Source organism: Phyllostomus discolor, chromosome 7, assembly GCF_004126475.2.
Source record: "Phyllostomus discolor isolate MPI-MPIP mPhyDis1 chromosome 7, mPhyDis1.pri.v3, whole genome shotgun sequence".
Taxonomy (NCBI): domain Eukaryota; kingdom Metazoa; phylum Chordata; class Mammalia; order Chiroptera; family Phyllostomidae; genus Phyllostomus; species Phyllostomus discolor.
Genome location: NC_040909.2, coordinates 41,577,630 through 41,596,761, shown reverse-complemented (window position 1 = coordinate 41,596,761; position 19,132 = coordinate 41,577,630). Strand labels below are relative to the sequence as shown.

The 19,132-nt window shown below is 41.9% G+C and overlaps 2 protein-coding genes across 2 annotated transcripts in view; one reads left to right on the top strand and one right to left on the bottom strand.

Annotated features, from left to right (window-relative positions):
- The window catches only part of FANCD2 (FA complementation group D2), a 63,025-nt gene extending 52,996 nt beyond the window's left edge, over positions 1-10,029 (top strand). Inside the window, 8 exon segments of the mRNA XM_036030822.1 lie at positions 582-675; positions 2,412-2,483; positions 3,200-3,238; positions 4,221-4,295; positions 5,301-5,375; positions 6,326-6,472; positions 8,089-8,184; positions 9,341-10,029. Of these exon segments, the coding sequence (XP_035886715.1) occupies positions 582-675; positions 2,412-2,483; positions 3,200-3,238; positions 4,221-4,295; positions 5,301-5,375; positions 6,326-6,472; positions 8,089-8,184; positions 9,341-9,415 (673 nt within the window). The 3' untranslated portion in view covers positions 9,416-10,029.
- Positions 10,030-10,876: 847 nt separating this feature from the next.
- Positions 10,877-11,952, bottom strand: FANCD2OS (FANCD2 opposite strand). Its single transcript, XM_028518834.2, is given in 2 exon segments — positions 10,877-11,360; positions 11,362-11,952. Coding segments are annotated over 2 exon segments (537 nt in total). The 5' UTR covers positions 11,821-11,952; the 3' UTR covers positions 10,877-11,282.
- Positions 11,953-19,132: the final 7,180 nt, after the last annotated feature.

Genomic DNA, 19,132 nt, shown 5'->3' with positions numbered 1-19,132 from the left:
CTTCTATCAGTACTTACAAAATACGAGATTATTTTAACCACCCTTAAAAGGATGGAGTGATTTTGGTATCTAATCATGTATGTCTCAGTGGGTTTTGTGTTTCATAATATTAACGGCTACTTTACATTCCTGTAGTATTTACAGTTTATAAAGCACTTAAACATTCTATATCTCACTTGATCCTTCTGAGGATTCTGTGAGGTATAGATATTTTAACCCTATTTTACTGATGAGGAAAATGAGGATTTAGAGGAGGAACTTGCTCAAGCTTATACAAGCAATAAAGTAAATATGGAACTAGGAACCTGAAGTTGGATCTTCTCACTATTACTTCACTGCTATTTCTACACCACCATGCTGGCTCCCTTTATACAATTAATTCCATTGTTTCACAGGCCATCTTCTTGGACTCATTTCTAAATTCTTATCACTCCTTCATCCTCTTACAGTGTACCCTAATGAAAGGACATTCAGAGAGGTGGAGAAGGAAATTACTTTTTGTTCCTTGGCTTTTTTTCCCAGGAAGTTCTTTTTAACCAGTGCATTATTGTGTGGGCGTGCATGCCTTTCCCCTCTTCTAGGCATACCTTTGTCATTTTCTTCCGTGTGATGATGGCTGAACTACACAAGACGGTCAAAGGTCTTCAGGCTGGTACAGCAGCAGACTCTCAGCAGGTGAGTCAAATACTCCCACCCCAAGAAATAGACTTTGGGTTATAGGAAATCCTCAATATCGTTGATAGGTTCTTGAAAACTGCACCCTTCAGCAAAATTATGTGTAACTAAACCAATTTTACCATAGGCTAATTTATATAAACAAGAGTTAGTTTCTACATCATATTCCCAGTCACAGAAGCATTAACAAACTTCTAAATAAAGACCCAAAACAGTCCCTGGGCAGGTAATTTAGTTGGTTATAATGTCGTCCCAATACACCAAGGTTGCAGGTTCAATCCCCAGTCAGGGCACGTAAAATAATCAACCACTGAATGCATAAATTGGTGGAACAATAAATTGTTGTTTCTCTCCCTCTAAAATAATCGATTAAAAAAAGATTCTCTTAAAAAAAAACAAGATCCAAAACACTTCTAATATTGAACATTGAAATAAATGTGAGTTATATGTATATTTAAGAAAGATTATATACTTGAACAACAACAACAATAATAATGGGTTATAAAAGCAAGTAAGATAATTATTTTCCAGCCCACTCATACAAGTTCAGAGTCAGAATAGCCAGACCCAATCTTGGCAGCTCAGGACTCAAGAGAGCCTATTCTGAACAGGATGCCCTTCCATTGCAGGGCCACACACACACACACACACACACACACAACCACACTCAGACTGGAATATTAGATATACCATTTAAGTTAATGTGCACATCTTTGGGATATGGGAGGAAACTGGTGTACCTGGAAAAACCTAGTTAGACATAGGAAAAACATGCAAACTCCACACAGAAAGTGGCCCCAGCTGTGAATTGATTTTTTTTCCTCATTGTTACAACAAAATGACATTGAACAGCCCTGGCTGGTGTGGGTCAGTGGACTGAGTGCCGGCCTGTGAACCAAAGGGTCACCAGTTCAATTTCCAGTCAGGGCACATGCCTGGGTTGCAGCCAGGTTCCCCAGTAGGGGGTGTATGAGAGGCAACCATACATCGATACTTCTCTCTCTCTCTTTCTCCCTCTCTTCCCCTCTGTCTAATAATAGGTTAATACTTTTTTAAAAAATGACATTGAACAAAATGTCTTTATTCAAGGATCTAGTATACTTCCTTGGGTCCAGGGTTTCTCCTAAGCTAGTTCATTTGATTTACTTAGATCCAGGATTCTTTTCGCCTGGCTTAATTTCCTTTCCTTCTAGTTGTAGGTAAGAATTGGGTTCTGTTTTCTCTGGTTACTGTGCAGGGAAAAGCTTGGACTATTCCATAGGCCCTAGCTCTAGAAAAAAATGTCTTTAATTGCAGCTTTCTGTACCCGGCACTGTGCTGCTTGTAAGCTGCCATGAGGTGAGCAAGCCTATTTGCAATGCAGTGGTCCTGGGCCTTGGTAGCCTGCTAACCAGAACTAAGCTAGAACTGCTAACAGCATAGGCTACCACAGAAAATCAGAGAAGCCACAGGGAGCTAATGGCCAATAGGTATATTTCAGAGGCTTTCTTCTACCTGGAAATTACCGGAGAGGAGTCAGCTTATTAAAAAGTCTTTATAAGGTACCCCAATATTATTATATATACACAGGCCTTAGAACCATCTTGGGGACGCACTAGTTGCCACATCTTTTTAAGAGGATAGTTGGCTTAAACCTCTGAATAGTTGTATAATTCAAGAACTGTGTACTAGTAGTAGTACAGGTAGAGACATATTTGATTGTGATTCAGAGATGCTCGTATATTTGGCTGTCTCAGATTCATGAAGAGAAGCTCTTCTACTGGAACATGGCTGTTCGAGACTTCAGTATCCTCATCAACCTGATAAAGGTGAGTATGGAGATTCCTTGACTCATCTCACTGGTTGACTGCAGAAACCAGCAAGGGTCCTGGTTTCCAACATGGACTCTCCCTGCTCCTCTCCCCACCCTTCCTTGGGGACCTGCTCTCTGTCTTCTTCCCTTGTGCCCCTACCCATCCTGGATAACCCCTCTCCTCCCAGGCAGTGTCTTTTTCCTTCTCTCCCTTCCTCCTTATCATCTGTGCCGCAATACATACTCTTTAATGGCTCCTTCCACGTGTCATTCCCCACTCTGTCACCTAACCTTGGGTCCTCTGATCTATCACATACCCTACTGTCTCTCTCTTCCAAACATGAATGCCTTCTTTATTTCAATACACGCTGCTCTCACCCACTCCGTGATTTTGCTCAGGCTATTCGCCCAGCTTAGAATGTCGTATTCTCCTTTCCACCTCTTATCCACTCTTCCTTAAGGCTTCAGATCAAGGTTTTGGATGACTACAATGCCTTCTTCTTAGCATCCCCAGCTGGAATCCATTTCTTGTTCCCTTTTTCCTCCCCTCATCCTTTTCTTGAACTTTGATTATGGTAATTGCTCTATTCTACTTTGTGATTAATTTAACATTAACAGGCCTTCCTCATTTTAGAATACAACACTCAGAGCTGTGCTTTGCACAATGAGAAAGAGGCCGGGTGCTCAATGGAGCAGACCTCAGATTTGGTTTCTTGCCTTTCATCTCTCCAGGTGTTTGATAGTCGTCCTGTTTTGCACGTGTGTTTAAAGGTGAGAGACTGAGTGGGCCCTCTTTGATATTTATGCTTCCTGTGGGTCTCTCTAGAGAGCGCCTCAGCTGGGAAGGATTGCTAAATACTTTGCTCACAAGCCAGAGCCTCTAGAATCTGTGCTAACAGATGGCACTTTAGAAAAAACAGTGGATATATTTTCTTATACTAGCTGGATAACTGGAGAAATGAATTTTCCGGTGAATTTGAAAACTTTTGTTCTAGTCTTAGAAATACAAGAAGTGGCTTCGGGTCAGCTAGCTTCAGGAACAATAGTCACTCCCTGCCATTCCTTCCCAGGCAACAAGGGAGAAGGAGGAGTACATGATTCCTCTTTTTAACACCCATGGGTGGCTTCATGAATGTGAGAGCTGATATCCTAACTGCTGAACTCCTCTGCATGTGAATAGCCCCAGGTAGCCCTAGATTTGATGGTATACCCAATGGGTTAAAAGCCAGTGACTGTTATGAGGAGAATGCTTCTTCCCCATTCCTGAGTGTTCCTTCCAAGTGGATGTCACCCCATTCTTATTCCTGGCCTCTCCCTTTTTATTCACCCTGATGCCAGTGGAAAATGGGTGAGTAGGGGGAGTGATTTATCTGATTGTTAAATTTGGCAGTTAGGCATGTGCTTTCTCAGCTCTACCCAATTTTGTCTTCTTGGGAGCAAGTTGATCTCAAGGAGCTAGGGTTCCCGTCTGTTCTTTTGTGCCCTCATTCTTAAGCTGAGCAAGGCCCCGCCCATTGGCTGTGTCTCGGGTAGGTAAGTCTGCCTCATTCTGGGCTTAGTTAGGAGGCCCATTTAGTTCTGCGTTAAGCTACATTATCAGAATTAATCTTTTGGATCCCTCCCAACTTATTTTTATATATCAAAACAAAATAAAACCCTGGGCTAGATGATGTTATGCTGCTTCAGGCAGGGCCCTTTCAGGTGAAAAACCTCAGCTAAAGGTCATCACCCGTGTTTCTTTTATCTTCTTCAGTATGGACGTCTCTTTGTGGAAGTATTCCTGAAGCAGTGTATGCCACTCCTAGACTTCAGTTTTAGAAAACACCGGGTAAGAACTGGAAACAGAGAGCAAAAACTTGTTCTGTATGGTTTTTTCAAAAGATACATCCATGGTAACTCCTGGGAAGGGCATGATGGCAGTCCCCTTGCCCAGGTTCTGGGCCACAATTCTACTCGGATACCTTTGATTCACCTCAGCTTTCAGCAGAGTTGCCCATTTAGACTGCCAAATATTGCAAAGAAGGCCGAATTCAGACACACTCTGGTCAAAACCCATCTTCCTGCTTCTATTCCAGATCTGAGGGTGGTGGTTCTTTCTAGCTTGATTTTATTATGTTGCTGTACTCCCAGGAGCTCATATATTGTTGCTTTTGTTTGCTTATTCTTTTGTGCTTCTCTGGGTCTACTTTAAGGAATATTTTTTTTTTAAAGAACTCATTTGTAGCCCTGACTGGTGTCTCAGTGGATTGGGTGCCATGCTGTCCCTCAAACCAAAAAGTCACTGGTTTGACTCCCAGTCAGGGCACATGCCTGGGTTGCAGGCCTGTCCCCAGTTGGGGGCATGTGAGAGGCAACTGATGGATGTTTCTTTTGCACATCGATGTTTTTCTCCCTCCCTTCCTCTCTCTCTAAAAATAAATAAAATCTTTAAAAAATAAAAAACTCACTTGTTTCATAAACTCTTTGCTGTTGTAATAGAGGTGAGGGGAGTGTTTTTGTTTTGTTTTGTTTGTTTGTTTTGTTTTGTTTTTGCCAAGTGGGATCCAGAGCTAGGGTAGTGAAATCAGGGTAGAAGCATGATTTCTTACACATATTTGGCCAGCTGAACTTTGCAAAACATTCTCACAGTATTTGGTTGGTCTCTCATAATCCAGAAAGAGAGGGGGGACAGCTAGACAGTACTTCTTTTTAGGGCCAGATTAAGATGGTTATTGGTGTATAGCTGGAACCCACAAGGATTATCCTCTTTTAAGCCCTTCGTTGGAAGGATATCTTTCATCTAAAGTAAAATGAGAGTATTTTAAATGGCATTTATGAATTTTGTTATTTATAGGAAGATGTTCTGAGCTTGCTGGAAACCTTCCAATTGAACACGAGGCTGCTTCATCACCTGTGTGGGCATTCCAAGGTAAAAAGGACAGCAGATCACATCACCAGTGTGCTTGTTGGCTTCATCAAAAATTATGATTGGAAGATACACAGACTTCGGTTCCTCCTTTTGTTTTTACCTGTCTAGAAGAGCCTTTATTTCTGGGACTGTATCTGTCCAAAGACAGTTTATTCAAAGTTGTGAAATCTTTAGGTGCTGGTTAAGATCAGGCAATCATCTAGAGGGGAGTTTCTGCATCTGCATTTTGACTAAAACTCCATAATCCTGTTTCTTTCTTTGGTGAGAATAAGGGATATTGGTGGATGTGTTACTGCTACAAAATACATGGGGTGGGAGGGTTATTATGTAAGTGATGACTCTGCTGGAGACAAGAGGTGGTTCTAAAAGCAGCTATCTTTAGCGCTTTTCAGCTGTATTACTTGTCAGCATATCTGCCTCTTGTGCGAATATTTTAGCATTAAAGGACTTTTCCACTTTTACCTAGAACCATAGTCACTTTTTGTTTGAAGGAGCACAGAACCATAGAGTTCTGTGGTCACTGGCAAACCAAGTAAGTTTTGGATCCAGCCCCTATTACTCACTTCCTCCCCTGGATTTAACTTTAGAAGGTACTGAACAGTGGGATTTTAAGGACTCTCTTAGCTAAACAGGGCTACTCTCTGTTTCCTAATATCACTGTAATACATGTTCAAGAACATTTTGTATAAATTCATTGATAATTGGTCAGTTAGTGGTTATGAAGAGCAACCTAGAGGTATTGATGGTATAGCCTGAAGGACAGTTGCCATTCCCTTTAGAGAACTCTGCCAAACAACTGCTGTTTGATGGAACATGTCTTTGGCCTGTACTGGCAGAGTTTGTGCTCTTACACAGTGTTCGGGATGTCAGGAATGCAACAGTTTCTGTATAGGAAATGTGGAAGTGTGATAAGAAAACCAGATGAGTTAGGTGCATTTGTTTCCATTCAGATTCACCAGGACATGAAACTCACCAAACATGTGCCTTTGCTCAAAAAGACCTTGGAGCTCTTAGTTTGCAGAGTGAAAGCCATGCTTATCTTCAACAATTGCAGGGAGGCCTTCTGGCTGGGCAATCTCAAAAACCGGGACTTACAGGTAAGCCTGGGGCCCTGCTAGGGATAATCACCTACTCCCTTTCTTTGTGAGATCATTGGAAGTATGTAAGGAAGGTCACGTGAGCCCTGCCCTTTCAATAAGACTGCTTTTCTCATAAGTCTGGCCTATTTAGTTCTTTAAATTAGGATATATTGCCAATGGGCTCTGGTCACAGGCTGCGCCCCTCATACCAGCCAGCAAAGGCACTAAAAACGTGCTACAAACCATACAAAGAAAGCCTCATCATATAGAGGAGCCAGATCCATAAAACCTCTCTCCTCAGCCAGAGAGATACGTTTAAGTCCTTCTATGGATAGATTCATAGTAACACTTTTGTATATGGACAAAATTTTTGAAAAAAGATTTGGGTTTTGCCCTGGCTTGTGTGGCTCAGTGGGTTGAGTGCTGGTCTGCGAACCCAAAGGTCACTGGTTCGATTCCCAGTCAGGGCTCGTGCCTGGGTTGCCAACCAGGTCCCCGGTTGGGGGAGTTCGAGAGATAACCAATCCTCTCTCTCACATAGATGTTTTTTTCCCTCCCTTTCTGCTTCCCTTCCCCTCTCTCTAAAAATAAGTAAAGTCTAAAATATATTGGAGGTTTTCCTAAACCAGTCTGTCTTATTTCCTAAGTTATTCTCTGGCTAATTTTAACAGATGAGCATTTATAAGTTCTTTCACTTGTCTGACTGACCAACTGAAATCTTGTGTTGCTTATAGTACTGCTTTGGAGTCACAACATTTTTTAAAAGATTTTATTTTTTATTATTTTTAGAGATGGGGAAAGGAGGGAGAAAGAGAGGGAGGGAAACATCGATGGCAAGAGAAACACAGATCACATTGATTGGTTGCTTCTTGCACACCCCCAACTGGGCACCTGGCCTGCAACCCAGGCATGTGTCCTTACCAGGAATTGAACCGGAGACCTTTCGGTTTATCGGGCAGCACCCATTCCACTGAGCCACACCAGTCAGGGCTGGAGTTAAGTATTTTTCAAGTAAGGTCCAAGCCCTACTTCTTATTCATGCTTACAATATCTGAGTTTTATAATCTTACATATGAAAAAATAGCATCCCAGAGGATTAACTTCCTTTCTTTACATCAACTTTATAAGGTAGATACTATTTTTTCCATGAGAAAATTGAAGTTCAGAGAGGCCAAGTAACTTACCTAAAGTTACTCATCACTAATAGAGTGGAGCCAGGGTTTGAGTCCAGACAGTCCTGTTCCATAGTTGATGTTCTTAAACCACTCAGTGTACTGTCCTTCAGCCTCTGCATGGCCATTTGTAGTTGGTGTGTTGGTGCTCACATACCTTAAGGTATTTGGGAAATTTTAGAACTATATTCAACATTAACTAAAAGAGTCTGCCCTTGTAAAATCTGTGTGTTAGAATACAAAGGTGGACTTTTGTAAAAACTACATATTGTATCAGAGCCGCATGCATCCTAGAAACCTTGGGTAGATTATCACTTACATAGATGCTAGGTCACAGTTCAGTGCCCATGTCCGGCCATGTTTGCTTCCTTTGTATTGCCTGTAAACTGAGGAATTCTCCCCCGGAGACACCAGATGTGATCACTTTAACCCCACCATTTGTCTTGGCCCATCCACATTTAGGGTGAAGAGATTATTTCCCAGAATTCTCAGGCAAGCACAGTGGATGAGAGTGAGGACGACACATCATCTCAGGCCTCCAAAAGCAAAGCAGCAGAGGTATTTCTCTATATAAGACACCAGAGTGGGGCATTGATGTTGCATTTTTTTAATTATTCAGAGTTGATAAAGAGTAAAGTTTCCCTGCTTCCATTTGTAATCAAAGACCTCTTATGCCTATCTCCATCCCCTCCAAAAAAGCTTCTGTGTATATATGAGTTCTGTGGGGGCCAGGAAAAAACCCACAGTATCTTAAATTCACTCTCAAGTATCTTAAGTTGTGGCATGTGTTATAGAGTTGAAAATTCCCTTCCATTGTAACCTATTTTCCCTAAATTCATGTCTAAAATCATTTTAGAGGGGAGAAAAGAAGAGGTAAGAGTATTCTGGGTGTTGAGAAGAATGAGTTCAACTATTTAAACGTTTTACTGTGTAAAATAGAAATGTGAATACAATTTGTGAAAGCATAGAATCAAGAGCTGCAACTACTGAGGACTAAATTAAGAGGAGGCGTCCTTACTATTTTCTGGGCTACTACAGATACTTTTGAAACTTTAAAGAAAAGTAAGGAAAATGTATATGCTTATAAAATTTTGGTACAGTTCAGCTGAGTTATGGACACTAAGAAGCTCAGATTTAAGAACCCCTGCAGGGGAGCCTCTCCATAATGCAATTTGAGACTACTGCAGAAAGATCATCTAGTAAGAAAAGTTATTTTATTGCATGGTCCTCTGTTTGTATAGTATACCTCTACCTTTTTCTCATTAAAAAAAAAAACGAGGCAGATAATATCCTATTAATTTGTTACTTTTTCCTAATCAACCTCCCAGATTAGAGTTGCAGACCAAAGAGAATTTGGTGCTGGATTCCTGTTGAGATACACCAGAATATTTATTTAACAAACATTTCATTCTAGATGAAATGCCCACTGTGTTCCTATGTCACATACATATAGTACAGTATGAGGGCCATGGTTTATTTTAAATTATGCAAATTTGGTTGTTGCATAAATTGGTATCAAATGGCCTTCCTCCATGGTCTTGGCTTAGATGTCATACTATAAAAATTAGGGGGTCTCTGACTGATTTTTTCAAATTAACACCTATTATTTGTTATAACAATGATACAGTATGGTTTTAAACCCTGTGGGAGCAGTATTGTGATTCACAGGGTCACCCACATGACCTAAACTGTTTCATTATTTTTTGCCCCCCAGCGTGGTGAAGAAGATGAAGCAAGTGATGGAGAAAAGGAGCAAGACAGTGATGAGAGTGATGGCGACACTGAGTAGAGCACAGACAGACTGCTGCCCCTGCTTAACCCTGCCAGCCTCTTACCATTTTGTGTTCAGAGTTTGAAATCTGCTGTCTGCCTTTCTCACCAGCAACATCCTGTTTTGTTCTTAAAGTGGGGGCTTCATTGAATCCACTTACTTGTGACTTTCATAGATTGTCTAACATCATCAGAGTCCCTGGCTCAGAATTCCAGTGTAGCATTACTTACCAGTTTGGACAAACATGGCAGTGCTCCACTGCAGAGCAGTTGTGATTCTGGGCTTTGGGAGCTAGTTTTGAATTTATTGTAGAAACTAGGTTTATACCAGTTTTACAAATAAAATGTTCTAAGTTCTGTTTCAGCTGCTTTTTTTCCCCTCTTTCTAGATTTCCTTCATTAGTCAAGGATTAGATGGAATTGAATTGGGTTTTCAGCAGAGAAATAATAAAGACTAGTTCCAACATCATTTCTACCAACTGAAATCGTGTCTTCCTATTCTAAGGACTGTCTTTCTTTGAGATGAGAAGATTTCTGTGTTCTTTTTGGAGGAGTGATGACATTTCTAGTCAATGCCCAAAGAAAGACAAAAAGAATATTTGGGCTGCTTTAAAAAATTGTTTCGGTCGTGTTGTAGATGTAAAACAAAGGGGGAAAGGTACCATCAAACGTATTGATTGTGTTGATTTTGTGTATGTTTGTTTATTTTCATATTATTCTGAGGTATACCTATAATCTAGTTATAACTATGTACAAAATTACTTAGTTTATTAGAAATAGAACATTAGCAATATACTTAAGCTAAAATGGGAAGTTGTATATTTTCTGCCAGAAAGCCTAGTTTCCGGGCTGCTGCCAAGTTATTTCTTGTCAAGCTATAAATATTGTTTAATGTTTGTTAATATTTCCATCCATTTTTGTAATCTCCAGAGGTATTAGGATTTTGGCTGGTAAGTTTTTGTTGTTTTGGTTGGGGGGAGGGTTGTTTTGTGTTTAAAATTAATCCTTGCCCTAGCCGGTGTGGTTCAGTTGGTTGGAACATTGTCCCGTAATTCAAATGTCAGGGGTTCAATTCCTGGTCAGGGCACATGCCTGGGTTATGGGTTCAGTACCTGGTGTGGTCACTTGAGATGCCCTGTCCAGGCACCTACGGGAGGCAACCAGTCAGTGCCTCTCTCTTGCATCAATGTTTCTCTTTCTCCCTCTCTCCTTTCTTCTCTAAAAAGCAATGGAAAAGACCTGGCTGGTGTGGCTCAGTGAATTGAGTGCTAGCCTGCTAACCAAAGGGTCACTGGCTCAATTCCCAGTCAGGGCACATGCCTGGGTTGTGATCCAGGTCCCCAGTAGGGTGTGCACAAGAGGCATCCACACAGTGGTGTTTCTCTCCCTCTCTTTCTCCCTCCTTTCCCCTCTCTAAAAATAAATAAATAAGGTGTTTTTTTTTTTAAGCAATGGGGGGAAAAAATCCTTGACTCACATATAGATTTTTGACCCCTTCATCCTCAGGTATATAGAAATCAGTATCTCCTTCCTTGATACCCCTTTGTGTCTCCAGTTCATTGTGGTTTCAGGTGTTTAAGTGAGTTCACACTAGGCTTGTTTGTATGGTTTGTTTAATGGTTCTTTATCACATGTACATGTCAATGCTAATTTGACTCTCTTTTAAATGGTTGTTCAACATTATAATGGACATTGTTCTCCCTTGCCCTGTCACTGGCCCTTTTTTATAGGGGAAGGCAGGAAAGGGGCTCCTGAATTATCACTGCTTGGTAGAAGAGCAAGATGTCTGGGGCAATGTCAGTTTCCTCTTCATGGACAGGTGTCTGCAAGCTTCATGCGCATAGCAAAGGACATGATGTGAGGAACAGGAATCAGATGAGGACCCTTTACTTGGAGTGTTGCAAGGCAAAGGTACACTTCTTGTACGTTGCATACAGCAAGAGGATAGAGCGCAGCATCTGTTTTGCACATGGTCACTGTCATCTGAATCTGAGGTTCCTTAAGTCCAGTGGGCCACTGGTGCTCCCGGCTGATGATTTTGCAAAAGGCTGACTTGTCTGAAACTCTGAAGGTCCCAGTCCACTTTGGAGGCTGAGCTGTGATGACCCTGCCAAAGACCGAATCCACTCCACTGAGGCGGACAGGCTGGGGCTTCCTGACGAGCCCTTTCTTGTTGTTCATGGTTCGGAGCTCTGATGTGTGGCAGGGTAACTTGGGACTCACCCCAGTATCCAGAAATGGGCTGTCTAGGACTAGAGTGACCTCTTGAAAGCACAGCTGCACTTCAATGTCAGAAGGGGTGTGTGGGAAGCAGGGGGAGGCCCTAAAGGGGTGCTTGGAAGAAGGTGTGGGTGTTGTGTGCCGCAGCCATTGGAAGCTCTCGTCCAGTGGGGTCCATGGTGACCAGAGCTGGTATCCTGCCATTGATAGTTCTAAAGGAAAGGAATCAGAACATGGAATTTCCCTAGCATGGTTTAGGTGAGGACATGGCCATTCAAATCGCTTTATCTCATGTTGACTTTAACTGATTCTGGTTCCCATGAACAGATCCCAGTAGATTAGTTAGAGTACTAGTATCTCTATAAGAGTAGTAAGGGATGGTAACAAGTATCAAATCTGTCAAGAGCTATGTGTATTAAAACTTTATTAAACCTTATCACAGGCCTCTGAATGTAGGTTTTAACCCATTTTACAGATGAGGAAATGGGTGGGCAAAAGTGGGTTAATGATAAATAATATAATAATGAATAAATGATACAAGAATAAACTATTTCACATACAACTGTAAACCTCCCTTTGCCCATCCCTATAGATTTGTCCTAACTGGAGTACCCCAATTCACCATTAGGACTGGCACTGTGTTGATAACTGCTAAAGACAATCTACATCTCTGAGGTTGCTTTATGGTGAGATATTAATTGTGGTTAGAAGCTCAGAAAGGCCACATCTTACCAGATGTCAGGGACTCTTAATCTCATGTACTTTACACCAGTGGTTCTCAAAGTATGATCCCAGGAGTAACACCTTCAGCATCATCTGGGAACATAGTAGAAATGCAGATTCTTGGGCCCCATACCAGATCTGTAGAATCAGAAACTCAGGGGGTAGGGCCTAGGAATCTGTGCTTAAAACCTCTAGGGATTCTGAAGCACTTACAGTTTCAGAATTTATACTGTCCCTTTTAGGGAACTTCAGCTTTCACTAGTCTTAATTATGAAGACAGTTCCCTCTGGTCCCTAAAAACCTGTTTTCTAACACAAGGGAGCCGTTTTCTCAGAACCCTGAGCTATTGATGTACCACCTCAGAGGAATTAGACCAGGCTCAGAGGGAAAAGTTTCCAAATGCCAGTCCTTTAAAATTTCTGAAGATTTTTCTGGTTCTAGATGTATCTTTCTTGTTTTCTTATCCACGGGAGACCCACTGGGTAAGAACTTTGTTTTCTTTACCCTTTGAAGATAAGGGGCTGAGAGGATGTTGATAACTCACAATGTATCCAAATAGTTTGGATTTTCCATCAATTTACCTTAAACCCTGGCTGGTGGGGCTCAGTGGTTTGAGTGCCAGCAAGCTGTAAAGGTTGCTGGTTCAATTTCCAGGCAGGGCACATGCCTGGGTTGCAGGCCAGGTCCCCAGTTGGCATGCAAGAGGCAACTGATCAATGCATCTCATGCACATTAGTGTTTCCCTTTCTTTCCCTCTCCTTACCCCTCTCTCCAAAAGTAAATAAATAAAATATATTTTTATTTTTTTTTAATTGTCAGTATATAAAGTATTTTTCTGAATTCAAGAAAAGCTCACATTTTTTTGAGCATGCACTGTTATGTTAAATGACATTGCAGATCCGTTTTTTGTCTGGCCAAATATGTTTCTCTGTCCCTTCTCTCTTTTTCCACAGAGGGGAATAGCAGCAGAGATTTGATTTCACCCAGCAATATGCTGTGAAATGTTATCACCATAGTTTGTCAGACAGTATAGTTCATTTTTAAAAAGAATTGGTGACATTTCAAATCAGAAGACTTGCCCCAACAATGGTCAGCATAAAGGAGATTTGTTGATTTCCTCCAAATGGTGTGTTTCTCCTGACCTATGCAAGCCCTTTTGCGTACTGTGTTCAGATGTCTGGGCTGCCTTAGGATGCGAAACTGACTCCAAGGGATACACACCTATTCCAAACAGCCTACCAAAGGCTTCAGATGTGTGAGATCACGGCCCTGATTACACACCTACAAGACCATGGCCACTCTGGTACACTACCATGGTAAGGTGGGAGTGGAGGGTGTTAACGCCTCTGAACATATGACCTAAAAAAAAGAATCTCAGCCCAGCATTCTTTTCCTGACTCACCTAAGAGCACAAAGGGCCAGAGCTTTTAAAAAGAAAAAAAAAAAAAAAAAAAGGCTTTGTCAAATGTCCAGCCTAAGTATTCAGCAGAACCAACATGGGATGAGAAGGGCTTCTGACCCCAGGCCTTTTCATCACTTTCAGGTAAGGTTTACAGAAAGATGGTCACCTCTCCTGCTACCGAGAGGAACCGAAGCCAGGAGTCTGTTCAAGCTGCTCTAATTACTCCCAAATACACGACACCTTGTTCTGGCCAAAAAGGTTTCCCCTTCATACTGGTCTTCCTGTTCCAAGGAACAGGGGCCCCCAGTGTCCCCACCTGGGAAAAGGGAAGGCAGCGGCGAAGTGCTGCTGAGGTCCTTGTGAACTGCAATCCCAATTCCGATCCCGAGGGGCTGGAGCTGTCCGGTGTGGGGGGAGTTTCCCTCTCAGCGGGAAGAAGCAGCTTGTGCCCCGGCTTGTCCCCCGGGGGTCCCTACCCGGGGGCGGGGCCACACGACTCTGGCTGAGGAGGCGAAGGTGGCGGTGGGAGCCCAGGCCCGGTCCCACCATCCGGGCTGGGGGCTCACCAGCTGAACTCCACGGGCAGTACGCTCCAGAGTGGCGGCTGCGGTTCCGGGCTGCATCTTTTCTCCACCCGGCGCCTGGCAACCACCTTTGTGACCCAGGACCCCAGGACTGCGCAGATGGGGAGGGGAGCTCGAGATCCCCGTCTGGGGTTATCTTGGCTGAAGTCTCTACTACCACTTCCTTGGGACGCCAGGTCCAGGACTCAACCTTTGAATTTTGTTACCTCCCCATCTTGCCACACCTGTGTGCTTTGATTTGAGTCTCAGAGGGTGAGGTGCGGGCGGGGTGGGGGTGGGGGTCAGGAACGTGCATAAAAGTCTCTGAAGTTAGTATTAAAAGTCCTTATTAAATCCTGCCCAGTAGGTATTCAGATGGAGTTACCCAGAGTTCTGAAGGCTTTTGTTGCTGCATTGGAATGTTCCCAGTGCAGGGACACAGAATTTATACATGCTCACTTACCCAGAGCAAGAAGAAACATACATGTCTTCCTTTGACTTGTTGACCAAAAATCTTTCTCTGCCTTCCATTAAACCTCAGAAAAGATGATGCTCTCCCATTCTCACAAAGCTGAAAAGCTGACCCTTTCAGCATAGTGAAAGTGATCTGACAACTTTGTAATCATCACTCAATTACCTTGGGCTCCTGAGGGATCTACCCGGTTGCCTCCTATATCCTTGGTGCCTGGCTATCACAGTGCCTGGCAGTGTGCAGGAAGTATTTGTAGGAGGAACTAACTAGTGGCTCACTTGCCCTTCCTTTATACACTGAAAAGTTTGCCCTTGTACTTTAGGAACTGTAGAACACAGTACAAATAAGAGCTGTCACCTCTTGTCTGGCTCTTTGGGTGAAGCTTAAGTGAGACTGGGGCTCCTGGGATTGGGTCAGGCTGAAGTCCTGGTTTGGAAGGCCAGATGGTCTTGAGGGACTTGTCAAGAACTGTCAGATGGACCTGGCTGGTGTAGCTCAGTGGATTGAGCACACTCTGTGAACCAAACAGTCACAGGGATTCAATTCCCTGTCAGGGCACTTGCCGGGGTCCCCAGCAGGGGGTGCACAATAGGCAACCACACATTGATACTTCTCTCCCTCTCTTTCTCCTTCCCTATCCCTCTCTCTAAATATAAACAATTAAAACCTTAAAAAAAAAAGACTGTCAGATGCTGAGTGTTCAGATGCTGAGTGTTACTTGCAGGTGTGCATGCATGTGTGCGTGTCCCTGTGGAAGCAGTGCCAAGGGGAGAGAGTTTGGAGGAGTCAAATGGAGAGAGGGGCAGAGAATCACTGTTGGAATAGAAAAAAATGATTTGAATTATAAAACTTTTCAGCAAGTTTTTAATTTTCCTCTTGTTATTTTAAAAAATAAAATAGTTTTTACTGCACAGCTATGTTTTTTTAAATGGAAATTCCCCAAATTGTTGGATAGAGAGGGCTTCTTGCTGTTATGACAGGCTATGCCCCAATCACCTGTGCAGTCTGCCCAGCTCCAAGGATATACTGTCAGAGCTGCCATTTGCCATCATCACTGAGTCTGAAGCACCATCCAGCTCCATGGCTACCATGACATATCGAAAACCAGAATTATCCATACTGCATATTACTGCTGATGTATAATATCAACTTGGTCTGCTTCATGCAACCGTCAACAATCTGGTTGCACTGCTCAGGGATTTTCATGGCCATAGCTTCATTTGATCTGCTAAAAGCCAATTTGATACTTTCAAAGCAGCCAGCTACATAGTCATGGTGCATGTGCCATATCCATAGCTGTGCAAATGATGGGCCTAGTGCACATGACTGTAAAGGAGGCTCAAATGATCACAATGCTATTGACACACTCCAAGAATTTGATTCCACATTGGTTATCATACCTGGAGTCATTGGCAAGATCTCCAAGTTTCATGAAGCACATGACAGACTCAAAGAGAAGACAGGGACCTGGTTCTCTTATGCTTGTGGCTGTCTGCCATCGAAGCACTCCTCATTGCACCAACAGCGTTGCCAGAGGGCTTACCTCTGCAGCCCTGCACCACTCATCAGAAACAATTCCTACAATGAAGAACTACTGTGTTGCCAAATCCAAAGCTTGCGGACTGCCGGACAGCAAATTCTATGAGTCACTTAGGAAAAGTCTCCAGAAGCCAGAAGAATATTCTTCACTCCAGGACAGCATCATATCCTTGAACTGTTTGAAATTACAGGGGAGATCCTGGAGCAGGTGTATAGGAAATGAAGTAAAAAAGAGAAGAGCTGTGTCCTGGTTGCATGGTTCAGTTGGTGTTTGGAGCATTATCCAATACACCAAAAGGCTGCAGGTTCAATCCCCAGTCAGGATACATACCTAGGTTGCGTGTTTGATCCCAATCAAAGCACCTATGGGAAGCAATTGATCAATGTTTCTCTCTCACATTGATGTTTCTCTGTCCTCTCTCTCAAATCAATATATATATATCCTCAAGTGAGGATTAAATAAAGAAAGAGCTGAGCCTGACTGGCCCATGGAGACCACTAATCATTCCTTAAATTGTTGTGTAGATGTGTGAATTCTCTGCTTCTATTAAAAAATGAAAATGTAAACTAATCATGAATGCATATTTTGTAAAGAGTTGGGCACTACTTAAAGTTTTATTTATTTTTCTCACATAATTCTCTCCCAGTAATCCTAACCCATTCACATTGTTATTCTTGTATGACATATGAAGAAACCAATGCTGGGAGTCGGTGAAGTGGAGTCCTCTATGGTAGATTAATGATTGAAGACTCAGGTGCCCTGCAAATCTGACTTCTCTGATACATATGAACAAAATACTGACTTCCAGTGTCGCTGGGGAAGTAGAGTTTTGAATACCAGAGAGGAGCTTTCTGGATGCCTTGGGGGTTGATATTTGTAATTTTAAAAATCATTCACATGAATACATATGAGAGCTAAGATAGGCTAAACAGTTTTGATATTGCTACTGTGAATGATATTAAAGTCTGGAATCAGTTGGTAAAGGTCCACCACTTAATTGGCTGTGTGATCTTGAATTTCAGCTTTCTCATCTGTAAAATGAGAAACCTCTTCCTGTCTTCCTTACACAAGGTTATGAAGGTTCTGTGAGGTAATAGCTATCAAAGCAGCTTTATAGCTTGTAAGATCTGAGAAAAGGGCTATTCGCAATGGTTTCTCCCTAGCTAATGCTAGGAAGCTGTTCAACCACATTTTTTAAGTAAAAGGCATTTACTGCATAAATCAGATTGTAAGTATTTCCTTAAACAAAAATAAAATTGTCCTTAATTCCACTACTTTAACAAACTAGATATTGATTTTTTGGTATATTTATCCTGACCTCAAGCAGTCGTAATTTTTTGCATAGTTGCAATTAAACAAAAATTATATTTCACTCCAATTTATCACATGTGTTATGTTTCTATAGTGTTCATAATTAGCATTTATCTTTTAATTATATTTTATTGATTATGCTATTATGGTTGTCCTGATTTTTCCCCCTTGCTGTCCTCCACCCAGCACCTCCCATTCCCTCAGCCAATCCCCCACCATTGTTCATGTTTATGGGTCTGTGTACAAATTCTTTGGCTACTCCATTTGCTATATTGTACTTTACACACCCCATGGCTATTCTGTAACTACCTATTTGTACTTCTTAATCTCCTCACCTCTTCACTCATTTCCCCACAGGCCCCTCTCATCTGGCAACAATCAAAACACTCTCTAATATCCATGAAGCTATCTCTGGTTCTTGTTTGCTTAGTTTGTTTTTTAGATTCAATTATTAATACATATGTATTTATTGCCATTTTATTGTTTGCAGTTTGATCTTCTTTTTCTTAAATCAATACTCTTTAACATTTCATATAATAATAGCTTGATAATGATGAACTTCTTCAATTTTTCTTGTCTGGGACACTTTATCTGTCCTTCAGTTCTAAATGATATCTTTGCTGGGTAGAGCAACCTCAGGTGTAGGTCCCTGCTTTTTGACTGAATACTTCTTGCCAGTCCCTCCTTGCCTGCAAAATTTCTTTTGAGAAATCAACTGACAGTCATCTTGGGAACTCCCCTGTAGGTAACTAACTTCTTTTCTCTTGGTGCTTTTAAGATTCTCTCTTTATCTTTAACATTTGATATTTTAATTATGATGTGTCTTGGTGTGGGCCTCTTTGCATCCATCTTGTTTGGGACTCTCTGTGCTTCTTAGACTTGCATGTCTATTTCCTTCAACAAATTATGAATGTTTTCTTTCATTATGTTTTTCAAGTAGGTTTCAATTTCTTGCATTTCTCTTCTCCTTCTGGCATCTCTATGATGTGAATGTTGGACTCCTTGAAGTTGTCCCAGAGGCTGCTTACACTATCTTCATTTTTTTTATTCTTTGTTCTTCTTGTTGTTCTGATTGGTTGTTTTTTGTTTCTGTGTCCCAAATCATTGATTTAATTCTTGGCTTCATCCACCTCTTCTGTTGATTCTCTGTAAATTGTTCTTTATTTCAATTCATGTATTCTTCATTTCTGATTGGATTTTTTAAAGATTTTTAATTTATTTATAATTCTAGACAGAGGAGAAGGGAGGAAGAAAGAGAGGGAGAGGAACATCAGTGTGTGGATGCCTCTTGCACACCCTGGCCACTGGGGACCTGGCTGTGCAACCCAGGCATGTGCCCTGACTGGGAATCAAACCTTTGGTTTGCAGGCCGGTACTCAATCCACTGAGCCACACCAGCCAGGGCTGACTGGATCTTTTTTATGCTCTTGAGGTCCTCACTAAACTCCCTGAGCATCCTTATAACCAGTGTTTTGAACTCTGCATCTGATAGATTGCTTATCTCC